Source organism: Quercus lobata, chromosome 9 (assembly GCF_001633185.2).
Source record: "Quercus lobata isolate SW786 chromosome 9, ValleyOak3.0 Primary Assembly, whole genome shotgun sequence".
Classification (NCBI taxonomy): Eukaryota; Viridiplantae; Streptophyta; class Magnoliopsida; order Fagales; family Fagaceae; genus Quercus; species Quercus lobata.
This window is the reverse complement of record NC_044912.1, coordinates 1,655,396-1,673,432: the sequence shown is the minus strand read 5'-3', so window position 1 is coordinate 1,673,432 and position 18,037 is coordinate 1,655,396. Positions and strand designations below refer to the sequence as shown.

General features: G+C 32.4%; 1 protein-coding gene across 1 annotated transcript; it reads right to left on the bottom strand.

The window, feature by feature from the left end:
* Positions 1–1,989: 1,989 nt before the first annotated feature.
* Positions 1,990–17,972, bottom strand: LOC115959457 (TMV resistance protein N-like). Its single transcript, XM_031077863.1, has 7 exons — positions 17,180–17,972; positions 10,940–12,038; positions 10,530–10,805; positions 7,457–10,438; positions 6,284–6,420; positions 2,920–3,005; positions 1,990–2,418 (listed from the first exon to the last, which is right to left on the bottom strand). The coding sequence occupies exons 1-4, from the start codon at positions 17,725–17,727 to the stop codon at positions 7,550–7,552; spliced, it is 4,812 nt and encodes a 1,603-aa protein (XP_030933723.1). The 5' UTR covers positions 17,728–17,972; the 3' UTR covers positions 1,990–2,418; positions 2,920–3,005; positions 6,284–6,420; positions 7,457–7,549.
* Between the last annotated feature and the right edge of the window lie 65 nt (positions 17,973–18,037).

Sequence of the window (18,037 nt, the reverse complement as noted above, 5' to 3'; positions counted from 1 at the left end):
TCTTTTTCTCCTTTTTCTTTTTTATGATAATTGAGAAGTTATCTTTTTCTTTTTTTCTTTTTCTTTTTTTCTTTTTAATGATAATTGAGAAGGAGTAATCCGTATTTTAGTTATGTTTATTCTTTTGTATTTTTTTGTTTCAGGGAAAAGTTAATAGATGGACATTGTTTTATGAAATATTATTTAAAATTTTTTTATGGGTTAAAAAAAATTAATTTTTTCAGTTTTTTATATTTCTAATAAAAGTAATATAAAAAATTTCTAAAAATTGTCAATTAATAAATAACTTAAAGGCACCAACCTTTTGTTTAATAATAGGATGTATAAATTTAAATTTTAAAGCTTTATGATTTATCGGGACACTATTTCTAAACAAAATGTCTTAGTGCGTGTTTGGCTCGAGTTAAAAAAATCAGTTTATTTTACTATTCAACTTTATTTTTACTATTATTCATGGATTCACTGCACTTTTTAGTACTATTCATAGGTCCTATTGTACTATTTCAACTAACTTTTACATTTATCTAGAATACTTTTAACAAAAAATTTTCAATTTCAAGAAAATAAACAGATTTTAAATAGACCCTTAATGGACTTTGTATTTGTGGCAGCCTAGTGCCAACGAGCCAACTAAGACTTAGCCTATCCTAACCTCTGCCTCTAGCAAGATGCTCGACTCGGCCCACTTGACCTCCACCCAACAATTTTTTCAATTAAGTAGTTACCACTTGTAAAGATAATGATGATGACAATTGACTAATTCAGTTGAAGCAATTTTGATGCAGTGCCAATATGTGAGGCGGTCTTAATGATCACGGATGCAGCGGGACTGTTATTAGATGATATGATAACTACCATGTATGAAAGAAAATATGTCAACTGTATTAAGGAGAATTTTATTATAATTCATTCAAATAGTTTTCTATATCTTTCCCTAATTGTGCTCTTGCCATATTCAAGTCCTAAATTATCCGGATTTGATTTGTTGCATGTTGATTTTGTATTGATAACATAGGTTGGCAACATATATCATAGTATTCACAATAAAATTAGTGTGCAGAGGCAATGAACTTCAAAAATAAATTACATTTTGTTTCTTTTGAAATTATTACCTTTAGCCTTTTATGTATCTTAATAGCTTCTTAACACCAGTTAAAACCATCAACAGACGAGACATTTTATTTATTTGCTTGTTTTGCCTTTTCAGCTGAGGAAGAAATTAGTTTAGGAAATGCTAACCAAGCGTTACTCCTATACAACAGCTACTGCCAATTTACGCATAAACAAATTTTGGCAAGGGGAACATGCAAGTCTAATATCATCTTAATAGAGACGATTTGATTTTTCAACACAAGAAGCAAATTAAATTATAGAACATCTCTGGAGTTGCCGAGTCCACAGCAGCTGTAGAACCTTTAAGTTCATGAGTTTCAGACATAAGCCAATCTACTGAAAAATAGACCAGGTATTCTATGGGGTTAACTGGAAGTCCAATTTGTGTGCAAACATACACAATACAAAAAGACATTGTATGCTGATGGAATAAAAGCCATAAAGGAAATTGATGTGCTTGAACAATGAGTTTACAGATTTAGACTAATAAACTCAGAAGGCCACTTGAAATATGGTGTATTTTGAATGGGCACTATGAGGCAAAGGGAGCAGCATTCAAGGGTCAACAATTCATTTTCTATTAGAGTTCGCATTACATGACCCTCCTCTTCTAGGTATCTTCCTGGCCAAACAACTATTTAAACTAAATTGTTAAACCATATACTAATATATTGGTTGTTAATGAGAACAAGCAAATTGAAGGAAAAGTTTTAATTTTAGCGGCTAAAAGAAATTGCACTTTGCTCCTACTAAAATTTTAAGCCTTTAGCTTTTCTGCATCCAAATAATCTCTTGAAACTATCACCTGCTGGGTTTTGCCTTTTTAGCTGGAGAAGAAATTAGATTTTGAGATGCTAACTAAGCATTACTCCCATATAACAGGCACATCAGCAGGTGGAACATATAGGTCTACCATCAACATAACATAAACTTGATTCAATTTTCAATACAAGAAGCAGATTAAATAATAGCACACCTTTGGAATTGCCTAGTCCACAGCAACCATAGAACCTTTGAAGTTCATATGATTCAGACATTATTTGGTATACTGAATCTCAAAACAGACCTGACAATACTATGAGGTAAAATGGAAGACCAATACAAAAAATGATGAAGTTCCACAATTATCGACCTTCCAAATGACACCTCAAACACTATGTTTATAGTTTAGAATCTCTTGATTAACACTATGTATTCTACAAATTCACTCGAACAAAAAACCAGAACACAAAACTTTAAGACTCAAGCTCCACTTCCTGCATTTTCGTGCATTACAAATCCAATTCCATGTTTTGTCATCGGATCCTGAAATGCAAGCAACTTCAAATTTCAATATTTGAATGAAAAAATAGTGAGAATGCAGTGCAATGTAGAATATACAAGCAAGAAACTCCAATAAAATAACAAATTAGATTATAAATAACTAGTCATTATTATAAATTAGTGTAAGTACTTATTAAACCTGAAAAGGAAATGTCAAAAACACCAATAACATTCAACTTTGTTAACTTGGCAAGGCCAAGTTTCACAAAATCAAAAGCCAGAAATGGAAATGTTAAGATAAAATGAAAATATTTGAAATTACCATTAAAGTTAAGAGAATTAGGATACCATATGCATTAGGTGTAAGCATCTATAAGTGGACTATAGATCATAAAGTAACTGCAACTAACAACCCATCCAATTTTAATTATTTTACAATCCTACAGAATTAATTAGTGATGCATGCAGCCCTTGAAGCATTTAGGTCTGCTAGATATTACTAATTGCACCAAGAGGTGGTGAATGTGATCAAGAATTTGATACCTGCCAAAATCATCATCTGTTACACTAGTAGGTATTTTAGCAACAAAAACTCAAGTCCCACCCTTGGAAGTTAATACCATTTTTTCCTGTTGAAAACAGTGAGCAAATGTTCTATAAAGACAAGTGAAGAAGAGAGCTTTTTCTCATGAACATATTGTAAAATTCAATTTCAAGAGTTTTATATATATAAATAAATAATCAAGAGATTATCCCAAGAAGCTACAAATTATCTCGGGAAAATAATGGCAAGGGAAAAAGGCAACGTCTACCCCATGGAGTAAATAAGCATTAGTGCATTAACATTATTATCATACAAGCAAACTGCTATAGCTGTGTAATGGAAAAACCAAATCAAATATTTCTTCAACATTTTTTTTTTCCTGATAAGTAAATAACTCATTGATTAAAAAAGGTGCTACCCTAGTAAAGGGGCTACATACATAAGAGTATTACACAGAACAGAAAATAAAAGAAAACTAGGAAAGCGAAAAATCAAAACTAATAGAATACAAAACTGGTGAAAGCTCAAAGAATCCAGAAATTCTAGGAAGCCTGCAACAGAGAATGAAGAAGATGGTGAAGAACAGTCAAATAAGGATAGTCATCAAATGGTGTTGGCAAAGGCTACGAGCTGAAAATTTGAGTTTCTCTTGATACTCCTATGAGGATGTCTAGCGATAAACAACTAACAAATTATGTTGTGATAACTCAGTTTTCCATGAGATAAAGAGACATATCAATGCAGATGATCATCACTTAGTATTGGTTTTCAGCATAGAAATTTAGAAACATACTGAGCTTATACCCTTGGGCTTAAATGGATTTATATTTCAAGCCGGCCATTGTAGATACAATATGTCCAATCTATTGTAAAAATTAGGGGGGTTCTGGCCAAGAGCAGTGGACTCACTGCAGAGATGCTCTAGGGGGATTATATGCCTACATAGGTCTTGGTACTTTTTTTTATTTTTTTTGGTGCTGTTTTCCTCACCTTCTATGATGTATTTTCCTTTGTTTCTTATTGTATCCAGAATAGAGGTCCACTTGAGGCTAGCTTTTCTTTAGTATTGTATCTTTTATACTCTCTTTTAAATAAACTGTGTCATAGACTTAATATATTGTACAATTAGAAAATAAATAGAGAAAGTTCTTTGGTAAGAGGCACCTTATTGATCTTTGTAACAAATTGGTCATGACATGACAGATATCTATGAGCCAGCTTCAAGAGCATGGAGGAAGAATTTTTTTAATTTAACATAGACTATACAGCTTGTTCCACAAAAAGTCCTATGTTTGAAAGAAATTCAAGAGCTCCTCACAGTATAAAATCAGAATGGTAAAAGTCAACATGAAGATATTAGGCAATACTTTATAATGTCGATATAAGTCTTAACACTTAATCAGAAGGATCAAGCAACGCAATTTACAATTATTTGAAGTTCAATCAATTAATTTTCAATTTCAAAGCAGACATAGCTTTTGTCTACCAGCCCAGCTACCAAAGATTTTTTTTTTTTTTTTTGGTGGCTACTAAACATAAGTTAAAGAAGGAAGTAAAAAGAGTTGGGAGTAAAACAACAGGCCAATCAAGTTTAAACACACATGCATTGACTAAGTATAATGCAAAGATAATTTGCACAAAACTAAGGTTTTAGGTTCTTTACTCTTACGTAAATCAAACGGTTGGATAATTAAGACTGTAACTTGGGCTCTTATATTGAGCTATGGGCAACTAATTCTGGGCAAGCTTTGTTGCAGAAAACAAAAGGAAAAAACTTAAATAAATACTAGTAATCTCATTTTGCTGACTGAGGACTCCTATAGTGAGGAGGCAACACAACTATAAGATCCACCTCTAAATAACAACATGCCCAATCATCCAAATATACAGCCAATCGATTTTCATTTTTTTTTTCCTTTATAAAATTAAATCACAAGATAATGGGAACAGAAAGCTGTAAAACCAAAGATTTGGAACAGAATACAGGAGGTAACATCAAGAGTGTAATTGATGGCATCCTGATGATATTCGTCATCACCAAGTATGCTCACAGAGTAGTATATGATGTTGCAATTAGTCTTAAGGCAAAAGTTTCCAGTGTATTGGTGGAATCCTGATGATATTCTTTATACCAGGTATGGTTACAGAGCAGAATATGATGTTGCAAGTAGTCTTGCAGAAAAGTTTCAATTGTATAGCAGGAAAAAAGCTATGTCTGGAAGCCACTTAAGTCTAATTCTCTAGTTTCTATACAAAGCAAACTTCCTCTCGTGGATATTTGAGAAGTAGATAGACCTATTTGGGTTTCTGCCAAGGGAAGCATTTATACCTGCTAAAAAACCTGGAGTCCAATTCAATTGAGGTTGTCTGAGGTTAATTGGTGGAAGCTAATCTGGTTTTTTTATGCCTTTTCAAGACATGACTCATCACTTGGCTTGGTATGAGAAAAAATTATCCATTTGGGATAAATTGTTATAGTGGGGGTACAAGGGGATATTCTGTTTGCATTTTGCAGAAGTTGCATAAAATGTCCAGACCATTTATATTTTAAATGCAGTTTGTCAAAAAGATTGTGGAGGGAAGTAATGAAGAGATGCCTCATTGACTCTCTTGAAACAAATTGGATTAAATAGGGGTTGGAAAGTTTAAAAGGTAAGCTGAAAGCTTCCTCATGTAAGTTAGCATGGGGGTGTGGTTTACCATTTATGGAGTCAGAGAAATGCAAATTTAGGGAGGGAATATTTTAAGTGAGGAGTAGTTGTAGGAGAAATGGAAATTGGTGTAAGGATGGAAGCTAGATGGAATTTCAAATACTCTAGAATGAAGAGATATCTGTGTATTAACTGGAATATTCCATTATCTGTTTTCCAAGTGAAGCCATTTTTTGTATGTGATGTCCTCATAAGGGTCAAGATGTCATTAGGAAAAGTTAGAAAATGTTTCTTTAGTTTGACGAAAGTTTTGTTCTGCTTCAAATTTGTGTGTGTTATGACTAGTTGTTCTGTTGTTACTACAGCGACGTTGTGTGTGGACCTGAACTGATTGTTCTCTTAATTATATATTTCATTCATCCAAAAAAAAAAAAAAAAACACCTGGTCTAAGATCATGTAGGTATGCAACTTTGGAAAGTTTAATTGACAGGAAATTTAAATAAAGGATAATGCCTAATTTTGGTATAAATTTCTGTGAACTGTTAAACTCAGAAATTTTGGAAAAAAAAAAAATTAAAAAATTGGGTAGTGGTAATGTGAGTTGAAGTTTTGCATGGGAATGTTACATCTAATCAAATCACAAAGAAAACAGGAAATAAATGTGCTATTTTTATAAATCTATGACAGAAGACTATGGGGTGAATGACATACCATGAACTTAGATATGAAGAGCTCAAAAGTAATAAAGGCAGCAGTGCAAGCAGAGGAGAGGTTATTCTACTGCTCATTTTCCCGTCTTTAAGCATGGAATCAACGGAACACCAAAGCTGATTTGAATTCCATATTACCTATCAAAACAAAAAAGAACTTTCTCATCACAGCTTCTAATTCTACCAGGTCTTGCTTTACCATTACAATTTTGCTTATTTCTTTCTCTATTGTTAATCATCAGTTGACAAATGAAACCCAAATTATCAGATTATGAATCCATGAAGTGACAAAGGCCATACTACACGTATTGATTCAAACATTCTAGAAATAATCTCACGCAATATGTAGGACAGCCACATCAGTGCACCTAGATGGAACAACATGACACCCAAATGACAAATATGACAATGAGAAGTTTCTAATTCCAAATTGTCAAGGATGATAGCTGCATGATCATAGACTGAAAAAGAAGCACATAGAAAACAGGGAAAAAAAAATAAAGCAAAAGTTTCATACTGATTGCTGAGTACATCAATAATCTGATTTTGACCAGCAAGAGCACAACAAATGATATTCAATAGATGGTAGAGTAGCCATCTATTGCTTATATTCCAATTCCAAAGAAAATAATCAACAGAGCCAACTTGTCATACAGACACACACATTAGGAAATCTAGACAAAATTTCGTCCTCAAATCAAATTGTTTAAATGAAAACAGAAAATAATGATATTTTGTAAGCTTGTTATAAGAAAAACAAGTCAGACCTCAGGAACCTAATTCAACTATTTCAGACCTAATTCAAGGATAAACTCATCACAAAATACAAATACCAAAAAGGAAAATTTCCATAGCTTTCCGATCAACCAAACAATGGGTGGTGTGGTGTGAAGTTAAAATAAAAAAAGAGAAAAGAAGGGTCCTTTAAGTTTTAAAATAGTTGTCAGACTTCTAAATGATAAAATAGTTGCATTAGTTCTATTGTAACGTGACAGTTTCTCCTTTTCATTAAAGTCCAAATAAATTCTTCTTTGTATCCAGTATGAGGTAGCTAGCAGAAATTAGAAAACAAATTACCAAACTAAAAGAACTGCCAATGAATTTTCAAAAAGAAAAAAAGAAATATACAACTACAAACAATCTCACGTAAGAGGAAGAAAAGATGGTGACTTACAAAAAATGAGAGAGAAAAAAGTTGATCAGCAGTGCAGATTCCATAAAAGCTATAACTTTCATTGAGATTCCTCTTCTCACAATCAGAATTACCTCATCCTTGTGTGTGTAAATTCCCAAACCAATTTTCAATTAGATCAGGGTGCCGTATCCACTTCAGGTGTGGTGGTTCCTCATTACTAGGTCCAGCCCCTTCCCCATCAGAGTCATCACTGCTTCGCTTAATTTTGTTATCTTTTTCTGAATCTTCAAAACCATCCTCATTATAAGGAGTGATGATGCAGTTGCTAGACCCAGCCTTAGTTTGGTTTAGATCTTCAATGTCTGTCTCGAATACCAAATGGGCCCCGCATTTTGTAACCTCCAATCCTTGAACAGCAGATTCAAATTTAACTTCAATCTGGCTGAATCCGTTAGCGTCGACTTGATTCAATTTTTCTTTCCAGCCCGCTCCAAGGGATGCAGAGGGAATATATCCCAGCCAAAGCTGATACGACTTAATCTTACCAAATTCCTCATAAAAAGAATGGCCCACTCGTCTTTCTCCACTAACGGAACACCAAAGTCCATAATCTGTGAAATGAAGTTGGTGAAGTGGATGATGCTGGCGGAATACAAAAACAGCGCACGCAGCGATTCCCATCAATTTGTTACCTAAATTTGAGGGCACTTGTAGATTTACTGAATCCCCCACATTTTTGTGGCTAAACCATTTCGGAATTTCACTTCCAGGGATCACGACATGATAAGCAGGATCAAAAGAATAATCTTGCTGACTCTGAAACATACAATTCATGATGCTTAGAACTTCACATGAGAGAGAGAGAGAGAGAGAGAGAGAGAGAGAGACCTGGTGATTAATGATATAACGTCTTAGGGTTGTTGAAAACAGGTCACCGCAACCTTCATATATCAATTTGTCGCGATTGAGAAGACAAAATTCCGGCCGAAAATTGTATTCTGGTGTTAACGATAATGTTTCCAGTGAGGTACACTCTGTTGCATCAATATAGATAATCTTGAATGGAAGCTCGGGCAATTTTTGAAGATGAGTGCAACCGCCCAAAAAAAGTTCTGTCAGATTAGATAGTTGAATGATACTTTCAGGAAGGGAAACAAAATTATTTCCCCTTAGATATAAACTTTCTAAAGATGAAAAGCACCCAAGAACATTAGGAATTGTCTGAAGATCGCAATAACTTAGATCAAGTTTGGTCAAAGAGCATAAGCCTATTAAAGAACGCTCTAGCATGCCCGTGGGATCTGGACTTCTTCTAAGTTGCATCAAAGGAAACCTTGTAAGCTTATTAGATGATAGCCCGACGCATCCGGAGAGAGATAGTCCTTTGAGATTTTTTAAGTGAACAACGAATGAAGGTAGGTCCGTTATAGCAGTCCCACTCAAGTCTAACTCTTCCAAACCTTCGATTTTTCCCAAATTTTTTGGTAATTCATCGAGTTTTGAGCACCCAGATAAATTAAGACTTTTTAGAGACATTGAACTATAACAACCATTCGGAAGACTTGAAAGGTTTTTGCAGTCTCTTAAATCCAATTTAATAAGGCCAATTAAATGCTCAATTGATAATGGTAGCCCCGTTATAGCAGTTCCACTCACGTCTAACTCCTCTAGAGTTTTGATATTCCCCAAATTCTCTGGCAATTCATCGAGTTTTGAGCACCCAGATAAATTAAGACTTTTTAGAGACATTGAACTATAACAACCATTCGGAAGACTTGAAAGGTTTTTGCAGTCTCTTAGATCCAATTTAATAAGGCCAATTAAATGCTCAATTGATAATGGTAGCCCCGTTATAGCAGTTCCACTCACGTCTAACTCCTCTAGAGTTTCGATATTCCCCAAATTCTCTGGCAACTCATCGAGTTTTGAGCACCCAGATAGATCCAATTTAATAAGGCCAATTAAAGGCTCAATTGATAATGGTAGCCCCGTTATAGCAGTTCCACTCATGTCTAACTCCTCTAGAGTTTCGATATTCCCCAAATTCTCTGGCAATTCATCGAGTTTTGAGCACCCAGATAAATTAAGACTTTTTAGAGACATTGAACTATAACAACCATTCGGAAGACTTGAAAGGTTTTTGCAGTCTCTTAGATCCAATTTAATAAGGCCAATTAAATGCTCAATTGATAATGGTAGCCCCATTATAGCAGTTCCACTCACGTCTAACTCCTTTAGAGTTTTGATATTCCCCAAATTCTCTGGCAATTCATCGAGTTTTGAGCACCTAGATAAATTAAGACTTTTTAGAGACATTGAACTATAACAACCATTCGGAAGACTTGAAAGGTTTTCGCAGTCTCTTAGATCCAATTCAATAAGGCCAATTAAATGCTCAATTGATAATGGTAGCCCTATTATAGCAGTCTTATTCAAAGAAAGTTTTGACAAACATGACATATTTCCCACAACCTCTGGAAACTTCTTTAGTCTTGAACAACCAGAAAGTATAAAAGTTTCAAGAGCTTCCAAGTTGATCTTGTGAGGAAGGCTTTCGAGACATTTGCAACCATCCAAATCCAATTCAATAAGTAGTTTGAGATTTCCAAGAGATGCATGAATCTTAGATAGGCTTGTACAACCTTGAAGAATCAATTGCCCTAGGTTTAAGGGAAGCTCTGGCAATGATTGAAGACTCGTGCAACCATTCAAAAGAAGACCTTTTAGATTAGATAGTTGAATGATGGATGAAGGTAGTGCTTTTATAGCAGTTTTACTCACATCTAATTTCTCTAGGCCTTTCATATTCCCCAAGTTCTTTGGCAGTTCATCAAGGTCTATGCAACCACTTAGATTCAATTGAATAAGTCGTTTGAGATTTCCAAGAGATTCATGAATCCTATGCAATGTTGTACAGTCTTGAAGAATCAATTGCTCAAGATTTGGAACTCCACTCAAGTCCGGGATCTCAATCAAGTTTGTCGAGCCTCTCAGGTCAATATATTTTAACTCGTCACAACTCTGTTATAAAACAACAATCAAACAGAGAAATTAAACCCTTATAAATATAACTGATGTTAAAAAAAATTATTTGCATATGTGAAAATCTTACCTTGAATCCTTTCCATAGTTGTTCGATAAGGCTGCACCACATAATGAGTTCAACAAGTTTTTCTGGCTCAAAACTAGTTGGCAAGGATTCTAAAGGATATCCACCCCAATGAATTGAACGCAACTCACTAGAAAGATAATTGAGGCCTTGAGGAAGGTGCACATTGTTGATTTTTAATAATCTCAAGTTTTTCATCTTTGAGAAGGCTTTAACATTCAAGTGTTTCTCTTTTTCGGGAGGTGACCAAAGGAATATGCCTTTAACTGATTTGGTTCCCTGGTAATTAAAAAAAAAAAAGTGTACTTTTAGATTAACAAAATCTTATTTGATTCTTTATACATACATGCATATACACACACACATATATATATACCATTAAAAAAGTTTTAGATTTTGTGTGATCAACTTACTGAATTTTCTTTTAGTACACGTAGGACATCCTCACTATGCCACAACCTGCTGCGTTTACCAGCCTCTTGAGGAGATTCACGACGAACAATTTCCCTACCTAATTCTTGTAGTAAATCATGCATCTGAAAGTATCCACATGATATGGTTATAAGAGATTTTTTCAATAGAACATCTATATCAATGTCTGGCTTGTCATAGAGAATTTGTAGCATTTTTGTTACATAACCTCTGTCATTCCCATTGAAGAAACATGCTATATCTAAAAATATGTTTTTCTCTCTTTCCTCTAGGTAATTATAACTTATTTGAAGCACATCTAGAATATCTCTTGGAGGATTGTCTTTATACTGAGCTAGCTTACTTTCCCATAACTCTAGACTTCTATGACGTAGGAAAGAACCCAAAACTTTAAGAGCTAAAGGAAGACCAGCAGCATAATCTATAAATTTTTGAGAAATCTCTTCATAACCTTCTAGAGGATGGTCTTTCTCGAATGCTTTTCGACTAAAGAGCTCAAGAGCTTCATCATTGTTCATTTCCTTAGCTGTGTACATTTGAGCTTCAGGCACTTTATGGCTGATTAATATATGTTGATCTCTGGTTGTAATAATAATTCTACTTCCTTCACCAAACCAACTTTGCTCACCAGCTAATGCTTCTAATTGATCAAGCTTATCCACGTCATCAAGAATGACGAGAACCTTTTTACGACATAATCTTTTCTTTATCACATTACTCCCCCATCGAAAATCTGGAAAATCAAAATTCGTTTCAATCAATATATCAGAAAGAAGTTGTTTTTGTAAATGAACCATACCATGTTTTCCACTTTCTTCTCTAATATTGGCAAGAAAGCTGCTGCCTTGAAACTCATAACGAAATCTGTTATAAACAACTTGTGCTAAAGTCGTTTTACCCATTCCACCCGTTCCCCAAATCCCGATTAAGCGAACCTCATCCGACACCATGTCTAGCAGATTTTCCAGTTTCTTCAAACAACAGTTTATTCCAACAAGATCCTTGTAATCAAATGAGTATGTAGATTTCAATTCAACTTCAATTTTTTTAGCGATATCTTCAATAACTTTTGACTCAGGTCTGCAACGAAGACAACATAATAATTTTGTAAAGTTATCATTGGCCATAAAAAAATAAAAGTTAGTAACTGTACAATGTTTAGACTTAGAATTAAATTGAACCTTAAAGTCTTAAAATTTTAGGTTTGATTTTTAGATTCAAAAAGTTTCAAATTAAACCTTGAAATTTAAAGTTGTTACAAGTTTTTTTTTTTGAGAAAGAAGGTGTTACAAGTTAAACCTTATAACTTTGCTTGTATTAAATTGAACTTTAAAGTCTTTAATTTTTGGTAGTTTGATATTCAGATTTAATTTGGGGGCTAAAATTTACATGATTTTGAAAGTCCAACATTTAATTTAAAACAGACATGACAATAGGTTTTTTCTAACTATAAGGTTTATTTATTTTTTTAATAAATACGATAGTATTTCAAAGTTGTGGTGTACCAATTAAGTAATAGCTTAAGTAGTAATGATGATAGTTTTAGTGTAAAAAAAATAAATAATTAGTAGTAACGTTTTTTTTTGGGGTAAATTGCAAAGTATACCCCTAAAGTTTGGGGTTGTTTGAATTTGACACCATGAAGTTTGATAAATTGGATTTCACACCCTAAAATTTGGTTTTGTTAGCAAAACCCCACCCTCCATTAGTTTAAACTGTTAAGTGACATGCTGGCGTGCGGATGAGTATATATATATATAGGGTCAAATCGGCCTCCTAAAACAATGTTGTTTTGGAAGCACCACCAACAATGCTCTTTGTTTTAAGTGAAACGAGATCATTTTGGGAGGCTGATTTTGCCCAAAAAATAAATAAATAAAAATACACATAGCATACCAACGTGTCACTTAATTACCAAAAATAAAAAAGAGTAAGGTTTTGCTAACAAAATCAATCTTTAGAGTGTAAAATCTAAGCAATTCCAAACTTTATGGGTGTACTCTGCACTTTATTTATTTATTTTTTTGCCTATTTTCTAAACTTTGAGTTTTAACTAAAAAATTTAAATGGCCCCTTATTTACCTATATTTAAATTCTTATCAATCTATATATATATATATATATATATAGCCAAAATTGAGAGAAAATTCAATTAGATTTCAAATTAGAATTCAATTAGACTCAAATTTTGTGCCACGTATCCCATCTAATCTAAGTTTTTAAATTTTTGTGCTAAGAGAGTTAATTGAGTGTAAAAATTAGATTTTAATTAAAGTTTAATTTTACGTCACATGTCCCATATAATATAATCTTTTTTCTTTTTATCAAATGAGTCAATTCATTGTAGAAAATGAGGAGTCCAATATAAATAAACCATAAAAAAATAAAAAAAAAACCTAATCATATATCTAACTCTATATATAAAATTAGAGGAAAAGAGAGATTAAATGATTTTATATTTATGAGCCATTTTTTTGCGTAGCAAAAAATAATTCAAATTTAAAGTTATTTATGTAACATACCATAACTAATTATCTAATGAGCATATTTTTTATACTGTTTCTATTTAGATATTTGTATGCAAATATCTTGAACTTTAAAAAATGCAATTGAGTTGAACGATCCCATACACCTACCCTCATTCAATTTAGGAGATACTATTGGACCAATCTATTCTTTTTATTTTGTTTTGTATTTAGTAGAATTTCATGTACAACAATTGTGAATTGATATTGTATATATAGTATCTAATAGGGATTTTCAAAATATATATAATAGCAATGTAATGAGAAACTTAGCGTAACTAATATCATGAAAATTACAAGGAAAAACCATTTTAGTACCTCTAAATGTCCTAGTTGAACTAGCGTTTAATAACCCAAACTAACATCAATAACACCACTTCAATTTATCATTCCCGTGTATAAGCACAAGTTATATACTAGTCTATATATATATATATATATATATAGCCAAAACTTACAGAAAATTCAATTAGATTCTACAATTGAAGTGCAATTTTGTGCCATGTGTCCTAAATTATTTATTTTTAGAGAGTTTTATTTCTTAATTTTGAAGTAAAATGTGGGACCACATCATAAATATTCATCCAAGTGAGTTATTGAGTACAAAAATCAAAGAATCTAGAATTAATGAACTGTAAAAAAAGAAGAAAAAAATATCAAAAATTAAGAATTAATAAATTTTAAAAAAAAATATGGACAATTTATATTTTCTACCTAATAAAATTCTTACAAGATTTTTTAAAAAATTAACAAAATATAAAAATGACTATATATCAATAGTATGTAAATTATATATATACATAGGAATTATACTATACAATTTAATGTATATCTTTTAAGTATATCTATGTATATACATGGGGTTACAAGCTAATCTATATATAAAATAATAGGTGAAGCAGAGAGAGTGTGAAATTGAATTCCAAATTAGAACTCTAATTTTGTGCCATGTGTCTAGAATCTGAAATTGAAGTTGAATTTTGCATAATGTGGCTAAATGTATGTGGGTTCATTTTCATTAAAACCACTTCTATGTATCGGGTCAAGTAGGTTACTATGCTAATTAAGTTTTTTCTTGATTTTGTAGTCAAACGTGAAAATCAAAGAGATTAATATCGATGATAAGAACTTGGTTTGGGTACATTGCATAATTTCCAAAAAGATAGCAAAGCAAAAGTTTGCATCTTTGTTATAAATTGCTTACAAAGTTTGCATCTTTACATTTGCACTGAGTTTCGGATTAAAATGCTTTCTTCTTGGTTCTGACACTGAGTTTTGTTTACTATTTACTTACAAAGTTTGCATCTTTACATTGTTATAAATTGCTAATATGTGATTAGATGCACATTATGCCTAAAATTCACTATCCTTATATTTGGCTTTTTGTTCAGGTTGGGCACCTATAACAATGAAGAAAGCACTATTGTGAACCGATGGATGATACTTTTTGTAGGCTGCAAAGGAACTTAGTGATCAATGGAATCTCACGCGAATTGGAGAGGACCCGGCTGTAGATGTCTGGATGACAGATGTGAGTCACTATGTTTTTAAAATGTTCAGTGAAGATAAAGATTATGAACAATGTAAATTTTCCGGAGAGAGATTTATTATTCTATATTTACGCAAGTTTGGTCACCTTCTTGGAGTGGATCACTCCACCCTGTCTTTCTACTGGAATTTTTTATTTAGATTGTTGCAATTTAATTCGAAATTTTATTTGAATTTTCTTATTGTTGTTACTATCATATATTATCATTCCAATTGTTCATTCCAATTTTACTATACACGTGTACAATCTAATTATTTTTAATTTTGCTATCATGTGTAGAAGCCAATGAGATGAAATTAATAACACATTAAACACTCATGCTTTGGGAATCGGTAGTACCAATCTAAATCCATGGGACCTGCTTCGTGATAATACAACTATGAAGGATGTATAAAAACACGCACAAACCCATCTCTCTATAAAAAGAGATTGGAGAGAATTTCTTTTATCAGCCATGGAACTTCAGAGGTTTTTTTTCACACAAACGCCTATCATGTTACAAAATGACCCATTGTAAAACTACAAAATGAGTACAACTCTGAGGATTTTTTTTTTTTTTTAATTTTAAATTTTTTAAGCTGCGAAAATTTCAATCACCAATAGAGATTGAAGATTCAAAAGCGTGAATGGATCTTTTGGATAAACATTGTCACCAAGGTTCATCTTTCTGTGTAAAATATATATATACTGCTAAGTTTTGTTAATGAAATTTTCTGATTAATAATATGAATTTAGACTTAACTAAGCCTTTTAAACATGAATAAACTCATGATTAATAATATGTTCATTCCTGTGCGGTAGCACGGAGCTACATACTAGTATATATTAGTAGGCAAAACTGAAAGGATATCCAATTAGATTTCAAATTGAAATTTAATTAGAGTCTAATTTTGTGTCATGTGTCTCATCTAATCTAAGTTTTTTAATTTTTGTACAAAGTGAATTAATTTAGTATAAAAATTGAATTTCAATTAGAGATTAATTTTGCACTACGTGCCCATCTAATCTAAATTTTTTTAATTTTTGTGCCAAACGAGTTAATTCAGTGTAGAAAACAAAAAGTTCAATATAAATAAACCTAGGTAATATATATATATATATATATATTATCGGATCGTGAGTTGTGCTATTCCACCTCAAAACCAGTTGGTGATGAGGAAGTCATACTCAAATATTTTATTGCTTTCGACATCATTCCACGTGGGTCTATTTTTTTTTTTTACTAATGAATATACTTTATATATTGTTTCTATTTATATATTTTGTACATGAAAATTTTGAACGTAATAAATTATAATTGAGTTAAAAGATCTCATGTACCTATCCTCATTCAATTTAGGAGGTACTATTGAAACAGTTTATTCTTTTATTTTGTATTGTATTTAATTAGTAGAATTTCACGAATAGTGATAGTGAATTGATATTGTATATGTAGTGTCCAATATTGATTTTCAAAATTATATACATAATAGCAACGTAATGAGAAACTTTGCGTAACTAATATCATTAAAATTGTAAGGAAAAATCATTTTAATAACTTCAAATGTCCTATATATTTAATAACTCAAACTAATATCAATACTCAATAGTACCACTACAATTCATCATTTCCGTGTGTAAGAACGGGTTACACACTAGTTAAACATAACATAAGAGTTTTTTTTTTTTTTAACCTTTATATGTTTACTTTGTACGTGCATTATAAACTCACATATTATAAATGCGTTTGATTAACATATGTCCTTAGGATATATTAACCATCTATTTTAAGAAATTTTTTATAAAAAATTGAAAAAACTGTGAAGTCAATTAGTTACTTTTTCATTGTTTGATAACAAATTTCTTAAAATGGTTTATTAACCGCATGCTCGTAAAATCCATTATAAATACACAAAAAGTGACAAATGTTGTTTTGGAATTAGTCAAAAGTGGTTGGTCTTTGAGTGATAGACATAACAGATGGCGTTGAGGCATTCGTCTATTGTGCTCTTAAGAATTTTTTTCTATCTAATTCAGAGACGATATCAGGTTAACATACTTTGACAAGAAGTTTCCTATTGTGCTTATATATAATAGAAAGTAACCATTAATAACGATCAATGACAATATTTTTAAATTAAAAGATAAAAATAAAAATAAAAACTTACTTATTACTGTCTAGAGTCCATCCAGCGAGATCGGCAACTTTTGTCAAAGCAGCTCTCCACCGTTGCAAATCCTCAGTGTTATCTTTGCAACGCTCATTATGTTTCTCAAACGCTTCCCCAAAAGTACTCCTTTGATTCCTCACATCTCTGGGATCCACATAGTGGAACACGGGCAAAACTCTCAGCTTCTTCATTTCCATGCATTCAACTATCTTTGCAAGTTCAGCCAAACACCATCTTGACGAAGCGTAGTCACTTGAGAGAATGACGACAGCAATTCTCGATTCTTTAATTGCTCTAAAGAGCTCTGGGGCAATCAACGTTCCTCGCTCGAGCCTCTCATCGTCCCTAAATGTGAATATGCCTTTTTGCTTCAACCTATTGTATAGATGGTCTGTGAATTTGTTGCGGGTGTCGGTGCCTCTGAAACTGAGAAATACTTCGTATTCGTATTTGCATCCAGGAGTCGAAGAAGAAGGAGGAGAAGGAGGAGGAGGAGGAGGAATAGATGAGGAGGAGGCAGTGTTTTCTATGGCCAGAAAAGCCATCGGAAATGCACTAGAGATATATAAAAATATTAATATATTCAACTAGTTTAGAGGAATTTAACACACAAAAGGAAAATATAAATTAGGGAAGAAGAAAGAAGATTTGATGTGGGTTTTTTTTTTTTTTTGAAGCGGAAAAGAAGTAGAAAAGAGATAGAAGGTGCTTGAAAAATGAGTTCACAGATTTACGAAATTGGAGAGAAGACGGAAAAAGAATTTTGAAATAACGCTGGAATCAGAGGCAGAGCATCTAATGTGTCTTTATAAATAAGAAGGAACGGGAACGGGCACCTGAGAGGGACAGGCATAT

Bases quoted from the DNA above. Each gene is read 5' to 3' on its own strand.
- LOC115959457 (XM_031077863.1), bottom strand. From the start codon at position 17,727: ATGGCTTTTCTGGCCATAGAAAACACTGCCTCCTCCTCATCTATTCCT. The intron at 12,039-17,179 runs GTAAGTTTTTAT...TCTTCGTTGCAG, and splicing joins TGGACTCTAGACAGTAATAA to ACCTGAGTCAAAAGTTATTG. The intron at 10,439-10,529 runs GTAAGATTTTCA...GTTTTATAACAG, and splicing joins AACTATGGAAAGGATTCAAG to AGTTGTGACGAGTTAAAATA.